Here is a 17,428-nt window from a genome sequence, read left to right as displayed (position 1 = left end):
GCATATTTTATTTTTCCTTCATGCTTTGAAATTGTTTCGCAGTATAAAAAATAGAAACACAATTGTTCTAAGTTCTCTACATGGTAATCTCTTGGAAAACAGATAATACCAAACATTATACGACTCGTTTGGTACCAGTTTTTGCTAGTTCGTAAAGTTGCTGCCTAGAAACCCTAGAACTACCTATGAAGACTATGTTCTGGCATGTGCGGCTCTACTGTCTTCGACAGCCTCTTTGACAGGAGCTCGAAGAAAACTCCGAATGCATTGTTTTCGAGCACTGTTACCCAGTGGCGGCTCGTAGCTAAAATTAGTGGGGGTGCTGCTCCAGAAAATTTGTAGCCTTTGTTTTAAAATTGTATAAAAGGAAACAAACATGTATAAAAAGAAAATTTATTCAGAAACTTGATAAAATCCTAAAAGAACAAAATCAAACATTTTTTACTTACTTTAACCTAAATTGTTACAGTTCAAGCTTAATCTATTCATTTAAAAATGAAATCCATTCTTTTTAACCTTTATATTATGCTCATTGATTGAAAGTCTGTATGCCTCACTAAGTTTCTCCTTAATACTTACGGTTCCTAAAAGTGACAGTGAAACTATACTATCAACGTGCTTCTATGACTTCTCATGCTTTTCAGTTTTTTCTTTAATTTTGTTTATATTTCTAAAACCATCTTTTGTCCACGTTACATCACCCCCAAACAGCAAACACGGGAAGCAAAACAGTGCATTTTTTACTTCACAGCCGCAAAGCCAACTTTTCCGTTTGTACCATTCAGAATTAAAGCTACGAATATATTTCTTGTTCTTGCTTATGCCTGGCTGAGATATTAGAATATCAGGTGTTAAACGACCTCTTAACTGCAACTTTCTCATTGAGAGACAGTTGTGAAAACTTAAGCTGTTGAAGTTCACTTACAGTCGCAGAACTTATTTCTCGGGGATGCAAGGCCATGGTTAAAGTTTTCTGTTAAATAAAGGAACCGAAAAAAATGAATCAAATAGAATAGCTGGAAGCAGGATGATAATCTAATTATACAATTAACTCATAGTTTTTAAACACATCACACGCGAAGTAAAAAAAAAAGACTGCCTTCCACCAACACGCCAGGGTCGGCACCGGTCGGCACTGTCGTTCCCGGTCGTTCCTGCCGGTTCCTGCAGTCCTGCAGTGCTCCCTCTCCCTTGCAGCCTCGCGTGTAGCTTCCTATGTGCGCATGCGCACAGTCAACGAACATCTCGCTGTTGGAACTGTGAAACTCACAGTTCCATACAAAGATTTGGCTACTGACATTAAGCTTAAGGATTATATACTGTATTGTACAAGTATAAAGAAAGAATTAAAGAAAAAATGACTCATTATGTAAATGTTATCGATAATATCAAGTGGAAATTGGGGGTGCTGCAGTTCCGCAGTGCCTATACACGGGCCGCCCCTGCTGTTACCCTACAGGCATAGATAATACACCCGCAGACGTTTGGTGATCTAGTACTCCCCTTGTCTGCCCCGGGTCGGAAGCGTCGGATGGCTTCTGAACCTTCAGAACGTTCTGAACAGTGTAGGCGGAAGCGGGTGGGAGGGAGTGTTTACCAACGAAATGAGCAAAACTGTGCGCATAGGTGTACGAAATGAGCCAACGAGGCCAACGAAGCTATCTTCCGTGTCCTGCGGTGTGATGTTTGGCGGGAAGGTTTGCAGATTAGGGTCTGTTTCATAGGGATGAATTTTTATAGCTTTGAATATTACGACATGTACGTTAGTAAATACAACGTTGTGCCCCATATTAATGTGCTGATATTAGTTACGTCAGTGTGCACCTACGAAGCCTCGGACACATTCAAAATGTTGAGATTTTTGAGTCGGAGAAGAGGACGTAATGCACAAAAAACTTCAACACAAGTCAAATCTTGATCACAACGGATCATCCCTAATAAACATGTCGTTCGGTGTAGGGTTATACTTTTCTAGATGGCACCGATCTGTCCATAGATTTATCTGTAAGTATTTATTCAGAACTGTCTAATATAGAATTGTAAATAAAAGCATGCAGTGTTATTTTAAACGCGTACACCCACATTAGAACGAGGTTTTTGCTATGCAGTCGCTTGCAATAAATATCCACCTTCTTGGTGTATCGAAAACGCAGTCCGCTGTTAATATGACAAATAATATTGGGTGAAAGACATGGTTAATACCTTCATTGATGTTATGGGGAAGAGATCATTGTAATCATGAATTTATATGGATTGGCGTATGGTAGACGTGAGGGGGCTACTTTGACGAAATCCATACACTTCAAACGCCAGCACAGAATCACTGGCCACATGTTGAATGTATAAGGGTTGGGCCTTCTCGGCCCTTGCACCGCGACCTCCAGTGATCTATCGTGCTGCACAGGAGAATGTGGCCAGGGTGGGATGTCGAATGTTCATGTGCCAAGTAGTTATGGAGAGTGTGAAGGTAAATTGGTTTTTCATTTATTAGGACTGTTGCGAACCAGGCGTTACTGAAGGTGAAGAAAGGTAACTGTTATGCTGTTGTGGGGGGCAGACTTTGTACCACCAATGATAGTAGATCTGGTATGGTAATTAATATGGATAAATGTATATTGATGTCTTCTTACCAAAAGGTAGGGCAAAGGTGTAACATAAATATAGCAAATAGATCATTTGAAAATGTGGTAACGTTAAAATATTTGGGGACGATGCTAATGGCCCAGAATTGCATTTGGGATGAAATTGAGAGCAGATGAAGCTCGAGGAATGTTTTGCGTCATTCAGTTCAGCATCTTTTGTTTTCTCATCTTTATAAAAACATTAAGATTAAAATGCACACAGTTTTACCTGTTTTTTTGTATGGGTGTGAATTTAGGTTTGTCACATTTAGGGAAGAACTTCGACTGATGGTCTCAGAGAACAGGGTGCTGAGGAGAATATTTGGACCTTTAAACAATGAAGTGATGCGAAGGATAATTAAGAATGTTGAGGTTTAGCTGTACATAGTGTTAACACAAGAAATGAACACCATACTCATAGACCATTTGCTAATTTCTCATGTTTTCAGAGAAGCACGTTGTATTGGTGCCCGAATTTTCAGAAATCTAACATCTAGTCTCAGAAGTCTTATGAATGAAAAGGCACAGTTTAAAGTAGCACTAAAAGAGTAGTTAAATACCCACTCATTCGATCCTCCTTATGAGTTCCTACTGTCCAGAAATAACTCATACTTTTGAATGTTTGTGCAAATAGCACAATATTTATATATTTTCATGGGCATATTTTTGAATACCTGATGTGTAACCTGTGTGCATTCTTATGTGAAAGGTTTAGTTGAACTGTATGTATATATATTTTTTATGATGTGTCTCATATCCTACGGTCATTTTTGACTAACTTTGGATCCATGGAATGGAATGTAATATAATGTATACGTATGTATGCAAGCATGCTGGGTAGGATTTTTTCTCTTTGCCACCACTTTCATGTGTTTCTCCTACCTGCTTACAGTGAATCAGTATCAAGACCATGCTACTGTAGCTCTCTGCATGTGGGTTCCCTTGGATCTGCAGGGACAGAATTGTCTCATACTTACTGTGAATCAGTGAGTGTCAGTCACTACACGGAACCTCTCCCAAAACTTGCTATCTAGTGATGTGGCTTTCTCTGAGGAGTCTTGCTTGATGTGATGACCCATCAAGTTACATGCATGCACTTAAAGAATATGTGGAGCTTACCTCCACTTCCCTTGTGCCTTCAAATGTATCTTACGCTAATTGCATTATTAGATATAATATGTGGTATTGCTGCTTGTATCGAGAAATGTGTAAGAGCCTGGATAGCATATTTGGTATAGTGATTAGCTACAGGCTGGATGGCCAAGGGGTCATAGTTCAAGTCCGAGTAAGGTCAGGAATTTTCTTTTCTCCGCATCATCCAGACCGGCTCTGGGGTCCACCCAACCTCCTATTCAGTGGGTACCAGGGGCTCTTTCCCCGGGGATAAAGCGGCTGGAGCGTGAAGCTGACCACTCACCTCCAACTAGTGCCGAGGTCAAGAAAGTGTGGATCTGTACATCTGCTCCCCCATATGCCTTGATTAGACAAATATATATTTTTATGGAGAAGTGTGTAGTTCTGTTATTTTATGTTCTTTGGCTCCTTGGATGAGAAGTAGGGTCTGCAGTGTGGGAACAGCTTCAGCCCACGATGTAGCAAAGTCCTGAAAGCTGAAAGGTGTGAAAACTAGAGGACAGGGAATTAGTGGCATTTGGCCCCTTGTTCCACAAGTACAGACATTTGTCTCAGATGAGAACATGGAGGCATTGACATCGTGTACATAACTGAACTTATACACGTGTACAAAATTGTAAAAACACACACTTTACACAAGACGAAATCCAACTCTTAAACAGAGGGTTAAATTNAGGTTACTAATGCTAATTTCAATTTTTTACAGGCATGAATTTGATGAGCATTTGGTGCCAGTTGTCTGTGAATATCAGAAACCTCTTCAGGACGTACATTCCGTTGCATCTGCACTCAAGATGTACTTCCTTGAACTTCCAAACCCTCTGTGCACATATCAGCTCTACCGCGCCTTTGTTGATTTTGTTGATGCCTTTCAGCACAGTCCCGAAGTGGGTTGCAGACTTTTCCACATGCAGCATGCTGTGCAGAAACTGCCACTTCCACACTAGAGGTATTTTTGGTGATGCTTGTTATTGAATAAAGAAATTTGTGTCATGGACAAGTAATTTACATAGCTCACCTCTGTTAATTGTATTGTACCCGTTTCACTTGTTAAAGAAATATTTTAGGAAACTGGTTGTCAGCAATTCAGCCTAATGCCATCAGTTCAAAATAACTGTGTTGCAAACCATAATATTTGGTCAGGTCACATTTCCTCTTTGAAATCTTGTCAGGCAACTTCCTTATTTGGCTATGCTATACTTTTCAGTTGCTACTTCAGCAAGACTTAGGTGAGTGTACAAGACATGGAAATTTAAAGCAGAGAACGTGTTTCTAAAATATTATGGTGTAATGTTCAATTTATGAGTTTGTATGGGGTATTTAATGTGATTATTAGAATATACCATACTTTTCAAAGTGTATGCAATAAAATAATTTGTGTGGGGATTGTACTGCATTGTTTTTGCAGAACCCTTGGTGCCCTACTGCTGTATTTGGCTCATGTAGCTAAACAGTGTCATACAACAGGCATGCCCTCTCAAAATCTGGCCATTGTATGGTCCCCCAACATTCTGCACTGCTGGGAGCTTAAAGTGAACCCAGTGGCAGCACAGTTGGATATTTTACTGAGTCTGCAGTTACTTAGTTCCTCATCTGCTAAGCCGACAAGATCTTTTTCAAGCTTCTTCCACCAAAAGGCAACCTGCCTGAATGAATGAATGAATAATTGTATGGGCGGCGGGCCATAACAACCCAGTCCTTGCACCATGACCATCAATGATCTAGCAGCATAAAATTCTTTGGGCTGCTGTCAGAACCAGGAGGTGACTTCCCTACAGAAGGGTAACTATACACACTATAGCCACTGCTACTGGTTGTTCACACAGCATGGCCCACCTCATAATGCCTGACAGGTTATGTTTTCACAAAGTCTGTGCATGCTGACCCCACAACACAAAATGCAAAGAATGGGTCTGGCATTACAGCATCTCATCGCGACCATGATGAAGGACACGATATGCTAGCCCGAACTGTCACAGGTGATGAGTCTTGGGTTCACCATTACCAACCTGAGACAAAGTGTGCATCAATGCAGTGGAATCATCCTGCATCACCTGCCAAAAGAAGTTTAAGGTGACCACCTGGTTCCAACAGCAGCCCAAAGAATTTGATGCTGCTGGTTTTCAGGGGGCTTGTGAAATGATGCGACAAGTGCCTCAATGTACAGGGTGGTTATGTTGAGAAATAAAAGCATTTTTCAAATCAGTACTCTTATTTGTTTAAGTTATATATCTATTTGTAACTTACTTATTGACTTACCCTCGTAGTTATCTAAACATACTCAATCCAAGCGATATATCAATCTGAAATTAATGGCAGAAGAGCACAGATAACATACAGAAAAAAACACAAAATGCTGCTCCATTATGTGTATAAGCTGTTAATCCATTTCAGTAACCACACTCTACTAATCATTAGCTTCCACTGCTGAATTAACATCATAACTGTAGGAGAATGTCATGTCTGTTTCCACTCAACAGGACAGGGTATTGTACACATTCAGCAATCAGAATCAAATGGAACTCATTTGCACAGATGTTTTGTACCATGGGACTCAGTTTATTTCTTGTCAATTCTAAAGGTTAGCAACAGGAATCAACTCCAATATATTGTAGCATTCTACAAAACTGAAGCATGCCAGACAGAGCAAAACTGTCTTACTTACAACATGAAAAACTGTGGCATGCTACAAGTCACATACTGTTCCTTTAGTCTAAACCAGTCTCTACTGCTCTATGATTTACTGCACACATCAACATGTATGCACTCATGTCTCTTCAGATGGCTCTGCCGACTGAATGACTTATTACATACGTCACAGCAAAATGGCTTCGCCCCACTATGTATGCGCTGATGTCTCTTTAGACTACTCTGACTACTGAAAGTCATATTACACACATCACAGCAAAATTGCTTCTCCCCACTATGTATGTGCTGATGTCTCTTCAGACTACTCTGCTGACTGAATGACTTATTACATACATCACAGCAAACTGGCGGCTTCCCAGTATGTATGTACATATGCTTCATCAGACCACCCTTTGAAATGAATGACTTGTTACATACGTCACATATAAATGGCTTCTCCCCACTATGTATGCGCTGATGTGTCTTCAGATGGCTCCACGAACTGAATGATTTATTACATATGCCACAGCAAAACGGCCGCTCCCCAGTATGTGTGCGCTGATGTGCTCTCAGAATTACCTGCTGACTGAATGATTCACTACACTCATCACAGGAATACTGTTGCTCCTCACCATGTACAGGCTGAAGTTCATTCAAATTACCCTGGAAAATGAGAGTAAATAACATGAAAAATCCTAATAGGAAGAGAAATGAATTTGAAGCCCGAGTACAGTGAATCTGTAGGCATGAGTAATTTTCAATAAATACATCCTGTTGTGTGTTGTAATGCCGTAGAATTTCAGCAAGGGTTTTTGTAACTTTTAAGTATTAAGTTATCTTGGGTTCACAGTTGGAGAAGTCAGGCAAAGTGTTAATGTTTGTAGTAGACTGCAGGAAGTAGCAACATCGGTAGAAAATTGTCGCGTTGCTTAGACTGCTGATTCATGCAGAACAGACGACAGACGGCCAAGGCGGTCAGAGCCAACTCAGCGAGACCGCCTGAGGAGATCCAACCCTCTCTCTACCGAAACGACCAACCAGGATGGACCTTTGAGGGAGAATTCACTCTAATTAAGGGGCAGAGCTTACCCCAAAGACAGGAGTCAGCAGAGGAAAGGTTTATAAAGAAGCTGACACAACTGGAGGAGCTATCTTTTTGATCAATCTATATCATTCTATACACATCAATCGATCTATCCATGTATCTGAGTGACAAATGTTATGTGAGTAGCCAGCCAGAGGCCATGGTCATGCCAGACCAAGTGTGGGGACACCATCAGCTTCCTACACCAAGTAATTCAAACTGTTCATATCAGTCATGGATATATAAAGTGTTATATTATTAAAGTGCTATTTTACATGGTTAGGGCAGAGAGAGAGGCCCGAGTAGGCCTTGAGCAGGATGGTGAACCCAAGTGTGTGTTTTCATCTGAATTACATGTACATAACCGGCCACTGTTGGCCATGAAAGTGAAATGTATATAAGTGTATATATTAGTAGACGAAAGTAGACCAAGTAAGGGGGATGCGTGTGTTAATGACTTACCCCACAGTCACACCCTCTATTTCCCCGATCTCCCGTACCTCCCAGGTTAGCGATACTGTGAACTCACAGCTAAGAGGTAACTAACGAGACAAGTACCAAGCGCTTAGACTTGCAACTGGCCATTCCCCAAGGGTGCAACGGCATGGATGGCGGAAGAGGTGGAGAGAATCCTCCACGCCATAACAGTGTCATATATTATTTCGTACTGAAAACTGTCACAACACAACATCAGTAACACTAGTAAGCAGCTCCCGAAGATACCTTCGCTACATGTTTCGGCCTTCATTGAGGCCATCAGCAGGCAAATCCATTAGATAGTTCGTTACTGAACTGCATGCTAAATATAAGTCAGAGTACTAAATTTCCAAGTATATACAGTGGTATAAAATGGTATGAGTGGATACAGATATAAATTACAATAAAAGTTAAATCTTAAATGAACGGTTACATAGTCAACAAAAAGTTGTATTTGCAATGGTACTTGGAAGTTGGTAGTTGTAATCATGATACATGTAATACTTATACGGACATATTATATACACTCGTCACAGCAAGAGGCAGTTGTGTGCAAACAGTGTACGGAGAACTACGGCCTCTATTTTGAACTGAAGTTAAATGTGAGTGGCAGAAATCGAAAATGTGGCAGTTTGAACAATGGGAAAACATCAAGTTCTGCCAAAAAGCGGGCAAATTCCCTAGCGAAACGTTTAACATGATGAAGCAAGTGTACGGCGAAGAAGCTTTGGGCCACAGTGCCATGTTTAAGTGACACCAACGTTTTGCACAGGGGAGACAGTTTGGAGGATGATGAGCGTAGTGGTCAGACAAAAGCAGTCAGAACTGAACACAAGATCGAAGAAGTTGCATCACTGGTACATACCAACTGCTCCCAATTGATACATGATATTGCAGCAGCAGTAGGGATAAGTCATGATACATGCCACAAAATTCTCACCGATCACCTGAACATGTTGCGTGTTATCAAGCACTGTGTTCCACAAGTCCTGATGCAAGACCATGATGATCGCATGACCATTTGTGGTGATCTGATCAGTAGTGCTGACAAAGATGAGACGTTTCTCAACCAGATCATTACAGGAGATGAAATATGGCGTGTTCTTTATGATTTGCAATTGGAGCGACAATCAGACACCTGAAAATCGCCATCATCGCCTAGGAAGAAGAAATTATGACAGGACAGGTCAAAAGGCAAGGTGATGTTTGAATTGTTTTTCGACTTGTCAGGAATTGTTCACATGGAATTTATCCCACATGGAGCAACTGTAAACAAGGATAGGTACAAGGAGTTCCTTATCCGTCTACACGATTCACTTTGTTGTAAGCGTCCTGAGCTTCGGCATAGCAAGAACTGGCTGTTGCTACACAACAACGCCCCTGCACATCACTCTGTTCTTGTCCAAGCGGAACTGGCAAGGCAACAGGTCACCATTTTGCCACACCCTCCGTACTCACCTGATCTTGCACCATGCGATTTCTTTCTCTTTCACCACTTGAAAGCAAAGATACATGGTCATAGATTTCAGTTGTCCAAGGAGGTCATCAATGCCACAAGAGACGCTGTATGGGAATTTCCTGCCAATATGTTTCAGCAACGTTTTTGGTAGTTATATCAACTTCGGCAGACTTGCATAGCGGCCAATGGCAACTATATTGAGGGCTGATGCAGATCTCTGTAAGGGTATGTGAATACCTTGTAATATGATGCGATAAAACTGCAGTTCACAAACTTAATGACAGGAAGATGTACAGTGTTTAACACATAGTTTGGTGCATGTGTTTTTTTTTTTTTTATTTTGGCACTACAGCCCCAAATTTAGGCCTTGGCCTATGTCCAAGACACTCTCTGTTCACTTTGGTTTACCAGATCTCAGACGTTTGGCAGGATTCCTTGGACGGATGTAGCTCATCGCAAGGCCTCTACCTGTACAGAAACACAGAAAAACGTGCGCGTGCACACACACACACACCAAATATCCATGCACTGAGTGGGATCTGAATCCATGATTCCAGCTTCTGAGCTAGTGAAGACAGTGTATGCCTTAGACTGCTCGGCTACCATGACCGACTTGGTGTATGGGTTACCTTATGCATATATTATACGAGGGGTACTGGAAAGTTCCCAGACTAGGTCAAAAACGAAATATTGGCTTAACTTAATTTGTCTGCCATCTCTTTCAAAATATTCTCCTTGGGAACATATACAGAATTCCCATCGTTTTTTTCCACGCTTCAAGAGAGCCATGGAAGTCATTTTCCTCAATGCTGCCGAGTACCACTTACAATTCCCTTTGGATGTCAGAAACTGTTTCAAAACATCGTCCCTTCAGTTTCATTTTCAATTTGGGAAACAGCGAAATCACAGGGGTTTAAGTCCAGTGAGCAGGGAGGATGGGGAATGATAACCATGTTGTTAGTCACAAACTCTGTGGTTTTCAGGGATGCGTGGGCAGGTGTGTTGTCATGATGGAGCAATACGGTGCATGTTCAAATTTTCTGTTAAGATCTGGCAAACTCCATAACTGATCCCAATGGGGTCTGAAAACTCATGGATTGTTCGGCGACAGTCTTTCTGGATGAGTTCTTGAATTCTTCAACATTTTCTGTTGTTTTGCTGGTGCCTGGTCACTCTGTACATTCGTCATTTTCAACTGACACTCAACCAGCCTTGAAATGTGAATGCCATTCAAAAACCACTCTTCCACTTAAAGAACGTTCTCCCAAAAGCCTCACAAAGCATTGCAAGAGTTTTGGCAGTGGATTTACCGAGCTTCACACAAAACTCGATACAGACACATTGCTTCATTTTGCCATCTATTGCAGACAAAACGAAACATGAAGTCGAAAAAGCACTAGAGTAAAAACAGTGCATGCTTACAGCATAGTGTAACGTGGCAGACTGATGCAACAAGCTTTCAGAAGTGAGACCTTGGCCTCCCCTCTCATCTTCTTTCACTAAGGCAGTTACAACAATAACAGCCCATAAACTACCTGATACCACCTCATATTGAATACTGCTTTTTGTCTTTGTTGTGTTTATCTTTGAGTAGATTTATCTTGTTGTATATGTATAGGGAGGTTCTTATGGTTATTGACTGGTTCACGCGATTGGCGGCAACCAGCACACCACCGACTGTGAGTCAAATATGAATTTTGCCAATGAATGAGCACGCTTGATGGTCGATAATGTTTTACGGAAGTTATTAATTTTGTGGATGCCTTGATGGGATTATGTTTTGCGGTGGGGTTCATGCATGGCAGTGTATTTATGATTTGTCAGCAGTGGGCAGCAGTTATCAGCTCCATTAGTCATTTGTTCTGTTACAATTAGTGAGAACTGTGTTCTATCATGATGCGATAAAGTTTAGAGCAGTGTTCCACAACCTTTTTCTGCTCGCGGCACACCATGAAATATCCATGACTCAACACGGCACACCAAAATGTTATTCCCCTCAAAAACGCACGATATCGGACAATTAATATAAATAAGAAACAGACTCGTGCATTTATTAACAATTAATGAACTTCAATTCACTGTAGAGTGTAGAAAATACACTTCTATTACTATTAAAGTAAATACAGTGATTCTCATACTTTCAATGTGATACTTGCGCCTGCATAGTTGCACACAGGCGACTGATCCATGGTGGAATCATTGACAACACAAGTCTCATTTCTTCATCAATGGATTTGAGCCGCTCCCTCTTTGATGTTTTAATTTCAGTTAACGTGGAGAAGCCCAGTTAACACAAATATGTAGTTGAAAATGGCAATAACACATTAACTGCCATCTCGGAGATAGCGGGGTATCACTCCTTATTGACAACCAAAACGTATCCAAAAGCACTTCGAGAAGTTTTAGTTTCAATGTTCTCTCTGCTTTTAAATCTGCGAGTTCCTTTTGTATATTAAATGGAAGATGTTTTGAATTCACAACAAATGGATCACAAACTCAGTCAAAATCTTGTACACTCTCTCCAAAATACTTATTGAATTTCTCCTGCAGCATATCTAAATGTTCTTTAATTGTGTCCATCACCACTTTATTGCCATCAGCAAGTGGCCATACAGTCGTGGACATCTCAAACGATCCGTCTGTAATTCTCTAACTAGCAATCAAAATTTGCGAACTTCAGAGCACAGCTGCAATAGAACTGAAACAATTGTAAAATGCGGGATCTCTACTCTTCAAATGGAAGAAGTGACACTATACCAACTTATTTTTGAAATATTTATAATTTTAAATGAAGTCCAACAATTGGTGGGTGCATCGTTACAAGATGAAAGTCATAAATTTGAAGAAGCTCTAACTTCTAACAAACGGGCAAATACTGAAACAGCGTTATAAAAGACAGGAAAACCCATGCTAATCTCTGCAGTTTTAAGGAAAAGCATGTACACAGAACATGCAGCAAGCACATCAAAGAAGCTGCGTAGATGCGAGAAAAATAAAAATAAATAAATAATGAAAACTATGATATAACAACAACTATGAGTAAATAATTTTCATTTAATTTCTTAGAAGACAACATTACTGTACATAAAAAATCAGCATTTAATAAAGAATAAACAAGTATCATCTTATTTAATCAGCGCAGTGGCTGAGAATAAAATACAAGCATATAAAACACGGTAACTGGGATAAAATAAAACGAATAAAATTCCGCAATTAATTTGCTAAAATAGGTAAAAGTTCGTGTCACACCTTTCACCTTGTGACGGAACACTGGTTGAGAGCAAAGAGTATTTCTGTATGACACATACAATCCTGCTAGTAAGTGCCTGTGAAAATTTCATGATGAAAGAGTTCCCAGGAGACAAACAATTCACAATTTGGTGAATAAACTTTGATTAATGAGATCCTTTAATAGACACAAAAACAAAAGAATAAGTGCCGGGCGCTCAGTGTCTACCTTAAAGAGACTGGAGTGTCACTGGAGAGTACAAGAATGGCAACACAGTTGCTGCAGCTTAAACCATATAAGACAATAGTAATCCATGCCTTGCAGCTGTGTGATCCAGCTAGCAGGGTTCATTTCTGCAGTTGGTTTCTACAGTGTATCACTGAAGATGAGATTCATCTGGAACCGACATTTGTTTCTGATGAAGCATGGGTTCACTTGCAGGAATACATAAATACGAAAAATAATTGCTACTGGAATTCACAGAATCCACACTTAACCCAGGAAGTATAGCTAGATCCAGTGAAAGTTGGACTCTCGCATGCTAGAATGGCAAGAAGGATTGCTCTACCTGCTTTTTTAATGCAACAGTTACTTGTGAAAAATATGTACAGGTCATTCTCAGACAATTCTTTCGAGACTCACAACAGAAGATCCTACGGCTGGTTTCAGCAATTCATTCATTTCATTTATTTTCCATATATCCATACAGGCAACAAACCTAGGATGTGGAAATGGCCCCTTGGAAATTAAGCAAGACTCAGCTACTGCCCACATTTCACATACGACTATGCAAGCTTACTCTGGTGTCTTTCGGGACAGAAATAACAGCACTGGTATTCGGCAGGCACATTCACCCGACCTTAATTCTTATATTTTCTTCTGTGGTTCTTTACAGGACAAAGTTTTAAACAGTCAATCCCATACGGAAGATTAAAAAAATATTCATAGGAAAATTACAAATATTCCTGCACAACAGCTTTAAGGATTAATCAAAACCCCTTCTGCTGGTGCAAGGAATGTCTACATGTAGGGGGACAGCATTTTCAAAAACTTCTGTGACCTGTGAACTGTATACTTCATTCCAAACGTTACCGGCCACAGGCATACTGATTCAGTGGCAAAATTTGTATGCGCCTTGCAGCCAGTGGTGTATCAGTCACTGTGAACCGGCCAAGAAAAGTAAAAACTTACATCTATATGTATATATAGAAATTTTCTTTGATCTTCATTAATAGCTTTATTTGTGTTTAATTACATTCATTGTATATTCCACTTCACCACAATTGCGTCTATATTTTAGGATGTGTTGCCAATGCCAATTCTTCACTACTGCTTTTTACACCTTTTACTCATTCTCTGTATCTAATGTTTACTCACCTTTCCATCTAACAAAAATCAACACAAAAATTTGTCATGACAACCAATCAGCTGACAGCAGGTACCAAGGCAACTCCAACAGTGTCAGGTATATTAAATTTATTTCAAACAAATGGCAACAGGCAACGTGTCTATAATATGTCACACCTCGTCACAAATCTCTGGAGAATCATTAGTTATCCTATAACAAATCCTCAACATAATGACACCTCTATGTTATTACACGGATATAGATTGCATTGAAGACAGAAAACAAATGATAAAAGTTCAGCATTTATAGATCCTGGGAACTCTATGATGTAGTACCAAAGCAATGCTTAGTGGATTGGACAGACAAGGAAAATGTGAAGGATCTTTCCTATATAATTTACCACAAACATTCAGTTTACACAGTATTTCATTCAATCTATATTAGATCTGCTTAAAAGAAAATGGGACTGGTACATCACAAGCAACATTCAATAAACTACAGTTGCCTAAAGACTTTTCAAAAAGAAAACCTTCAAAATCTGGTCAACATGCACAGACAGAGAGGCAAGAGTCACTTCTGCACATTTGTGTTATCTGCCTAACAGTGCACATACAGCTCACCTCAGGTTCAGCGTTCACTTTTGGAAATGTTATTGGCACAGGATCCCCTTCCTCTTCTGCATCTGATACTGCCACAGCTTTTACATTCATGGCCTGATTTGCATCATGAGGTGTTGGGTATGTCTCACCATATGGACCCACTAAAGTGTTCTCCAAAGTTGTACAGTCCTGTAAAAACCATCACATCCTTCTCAGAAATGGATGCACAACACCCCACATTAAACAGCGTATGCTCTCCTTGCTATGGCTCTTTTTCGTCACATCTAGCTCATAAGAGCTGTTTTGTACAATGTTCTTTTCTACAGCTATCATCAGCACTAGAAAGTATTTGGTTCATAGCTCAGTGGCCTTACCGAGAGACAAATGGTCACTCCAGCTGTACAGAAAATATCTGCTTTCTTTGGTGCCTAAAAACATCATAATTAGGAGCTCCATAACTTATAATCTTCATCACCAAGCATAATTATATGATCAAGTCAAGGAGGATGAGATGGGCAGCTCATATAGCAGGCATGGGGGAAAAGAGAAATGCATATAGGATTTGTTGAGAAAAGCCAGAAAGAAAGAGAGACCACTAGCAAGACCTAGGCATAGGCGGGAAGATAATATTTAAATGTATCTTAAAGAGACATAAGATGGGGTGGTGTGGACTGGATTCATATGGATCAGGACAGGGACCTATGACAGGTTCTTACGAACACATTAATAAACTTTCAGGTTCCACACAATATTATTTAGGGTACCTAAGGGCTCATTACTGTGGTCACACATGCTCATCATGGCATCATGTGGGGTTCACTGTAATTGGCATGCAAGAGTCCTAGTAATTTAAATCCTTGATTCTAGTAAGTGTACCAGTAACAACTGCAAACAGTTCTGTGACTCCCTAAGGATTTTGGCTGCTACAGAATTTCTCTGAAACACTGTTCACTTTACACAAAATTTAATTTAATTTCATCTATATCAGAACACTCTAAAAGGAAATGGAAGTGGTACATAATATGCAGCATTCATTCAACAAACTGTAACTGTCTAGAGACACTTCAGAAAAAGGTCTTCAAAGGACAGTCAGCAGCACAGTGGAGTTGCTTCATGTGCACAGACAGACAGAGAGACAGACAGATGGAGATGAGAAAGACAACTGTAATTCCTGCCTATCTGTGATATCTGCCTAACAGTGGACATACAGAAACATACAGCTCGCCTCAGGTTCAGCCTTTATCTCCTGAAATGTTATTTGCACAGGATCCGCTTGAGAGTCTGAGACTTCCTCAGCTTTTATATTCATGGCCTGGCTTGCATCATGACTTGCTGAGTATGTCTCACCACATGGATCCACTAAAATGTTCTCTGAATTTGTACAGTTCTGTAAAGGCATCACATCTTCTATCAGTCATGGCTGTACAACACCATACATGAAACAATATATGCTCTCCTTGCTGTAGCTGTTTCTCATTACATTGTGGGATCATCCCCACACCGTCTGGCAGACAACCATCACCCCTTTCAGAAAGTGCCAAACTGGCAGCTGTGACCAAAGCGACACGGAGTATATGCCCACTCCAACTGCTACAACTTATATAGCAGCTACATATATTTATAAACTTCACCATGGCCCCGCCTTTCCGTGCACGGCCCAATGGATGCGCGCCGTGACAACTGAAACTTTAGCTCCGCCTCCCGACCGGCATTATTTAAGACCGGGAGCCAACGGTGCAATCAGTTCACTACTCTGGAGGTGGAATCATCAGGCAGAGCAGGCAGGCCATCCCCAATAATTCTAACGACCACAGTGAACCTCATTCACTTGGAAAAGCAACTGAAAAATGTTGTCAAAGGCGACTTTGAGTTCCGCAGTACCAGAAACGGGACCAGAGTCCTCACCAAAAACATGCCGGATTTCGAAGCCGTCAAGTCCCATCTATCCAACAAACTTTCATATTTTACCTTCTTTCCGAAGTCCCTAAAACCCATAAAGGCCGTAATCTGTCACCTCCCTCACAATACCCCTGCGGAGGATATATCTGATGGACTGGTGACCCTGGGATTTGATGTGGTCAGCGTTAAACAGATAACCACCCGCGGGTCGCCTTCAGACGAAAGGATAGCAAGAAACCTTCCGCTCTTCCTTATCACCCTACCCCGGATGGCAAAATCACAAGAAATTTTCCATCTTCAAAGCCTTTGGCACATTTCAATTCGGGTTGAGGAATATAGAGCACAGAGTGGCCTTACGCAGTGTCGCAACTGCCAACAGTTTGGCCACGTCTGGGCCAATTGCAAACAACCTCCCCGTTGCATGTGGTGCGGGGGTGGCCACCTGCACAAAGAGTGTCCTGAGAAGGAGAACGCTGCCTCCACTCCAGCTTGCTGCAATTGCGAATTGCAGGAAGGAGAGAAGCCCCATCCCGCCAACTATCGGGGCTGCAGACACGCGAGGGAGGAACTGCAGAGGAGGAAATCGCAGAGAGCACCCAAAACTACGACGGGAAGGGTGTTCTCCTCGAATATCGTTACCCCTGGAGTCTCCTTCGCGGCAGCGCTCCGTGGCAGCACATCGCAGGAGCAACGACCTCAGACTCTCCAAGTTCCATGGGCAGTCCCACCAGAAGCCACGAAACCGAGCGTCCCGGTCCTTGTACAGGAGCAAAAAAAGGTCAGTCAACTCAGGCTACTCATGTAAACAGTCCATCTCTCGACAATATGTTGAGAGTAGTGACTGTAGTACAGCAGATTATGACAGAGGTCAGTGGTGCAGTGTCCGAGGAGGAAAAAATAATGGCCATTACCAAAATTGTTCTAAACCTAATGAAACAAAATGGCCACTA

General features: G+C 41.0%; 1 protein-coding gene and 1 long non-coding RNA gene across 2 annotated transcripts in view; one reads left to right on the top strand and one right to left on the bottom strand.

The window, feature by feature from the left end:
• Positions 1-1,591: 1,591 nt before the first annotated feature.
• Positions 1,592-5,146, top strand: LOC111874585. The gene is made up of 2 exons (XR_002844587.2): positions 1,592-2,004; positions 4,462-5,146. It is a non-coding gene; the product is annotated as an uncharacterized LOC111874585 (long non-coding RNA).
• A 322-nt stretch (positions 5,147-5,468) lies between these two features.
• Positions 5,469-17,428, bottom strand: part of LOC111874582 (gastrula zinc finger protein XlCGF52.1-like) — a 22,185-nt gene continuing 10,225 nt past the window's right edge. Inside the window, exons 2-5 of the mRNA XM_023870195.2 lie at positions 15,805-15,966; positions 14,601-14,768; positions 6,596-7,046; positions 5,469-5,527 (exon numbers count right to left, since the gene is read on the bottom strand). Of these exons, the coding sequence (XP_023725963.1) occupies positions 5,469-5,527; positions 6,596-7,046; positions 14,601-14,768; positions 15,805-15,966 (840 nt within the window). The remainder of the gene's footprint in view (positions 5,528-6,595; positions 7,047-14,600; positions 14,769-15,804; positions 15,967-17,428) is intronic.

This window comes from Cryptotermes secundus, unplaced genomic scaffold, assembly GCF_002891405.2.
Source record: "Cryptotermes secundus unplaced genomic scaffold, Csec_1.0 scaffold1296, whole genome shotgun sequence".
In the NCBI taxonomy this organism is placed as follows: Eukaryota; Metazoa; Arthropoda; class Insecta; order Blattodea; family Kalotermitidae; genus Cryptotermes; species Cryptotermes secundus.
This window is presented reverse-complemented; position numbering and strand designations above follow the sequence as displayed.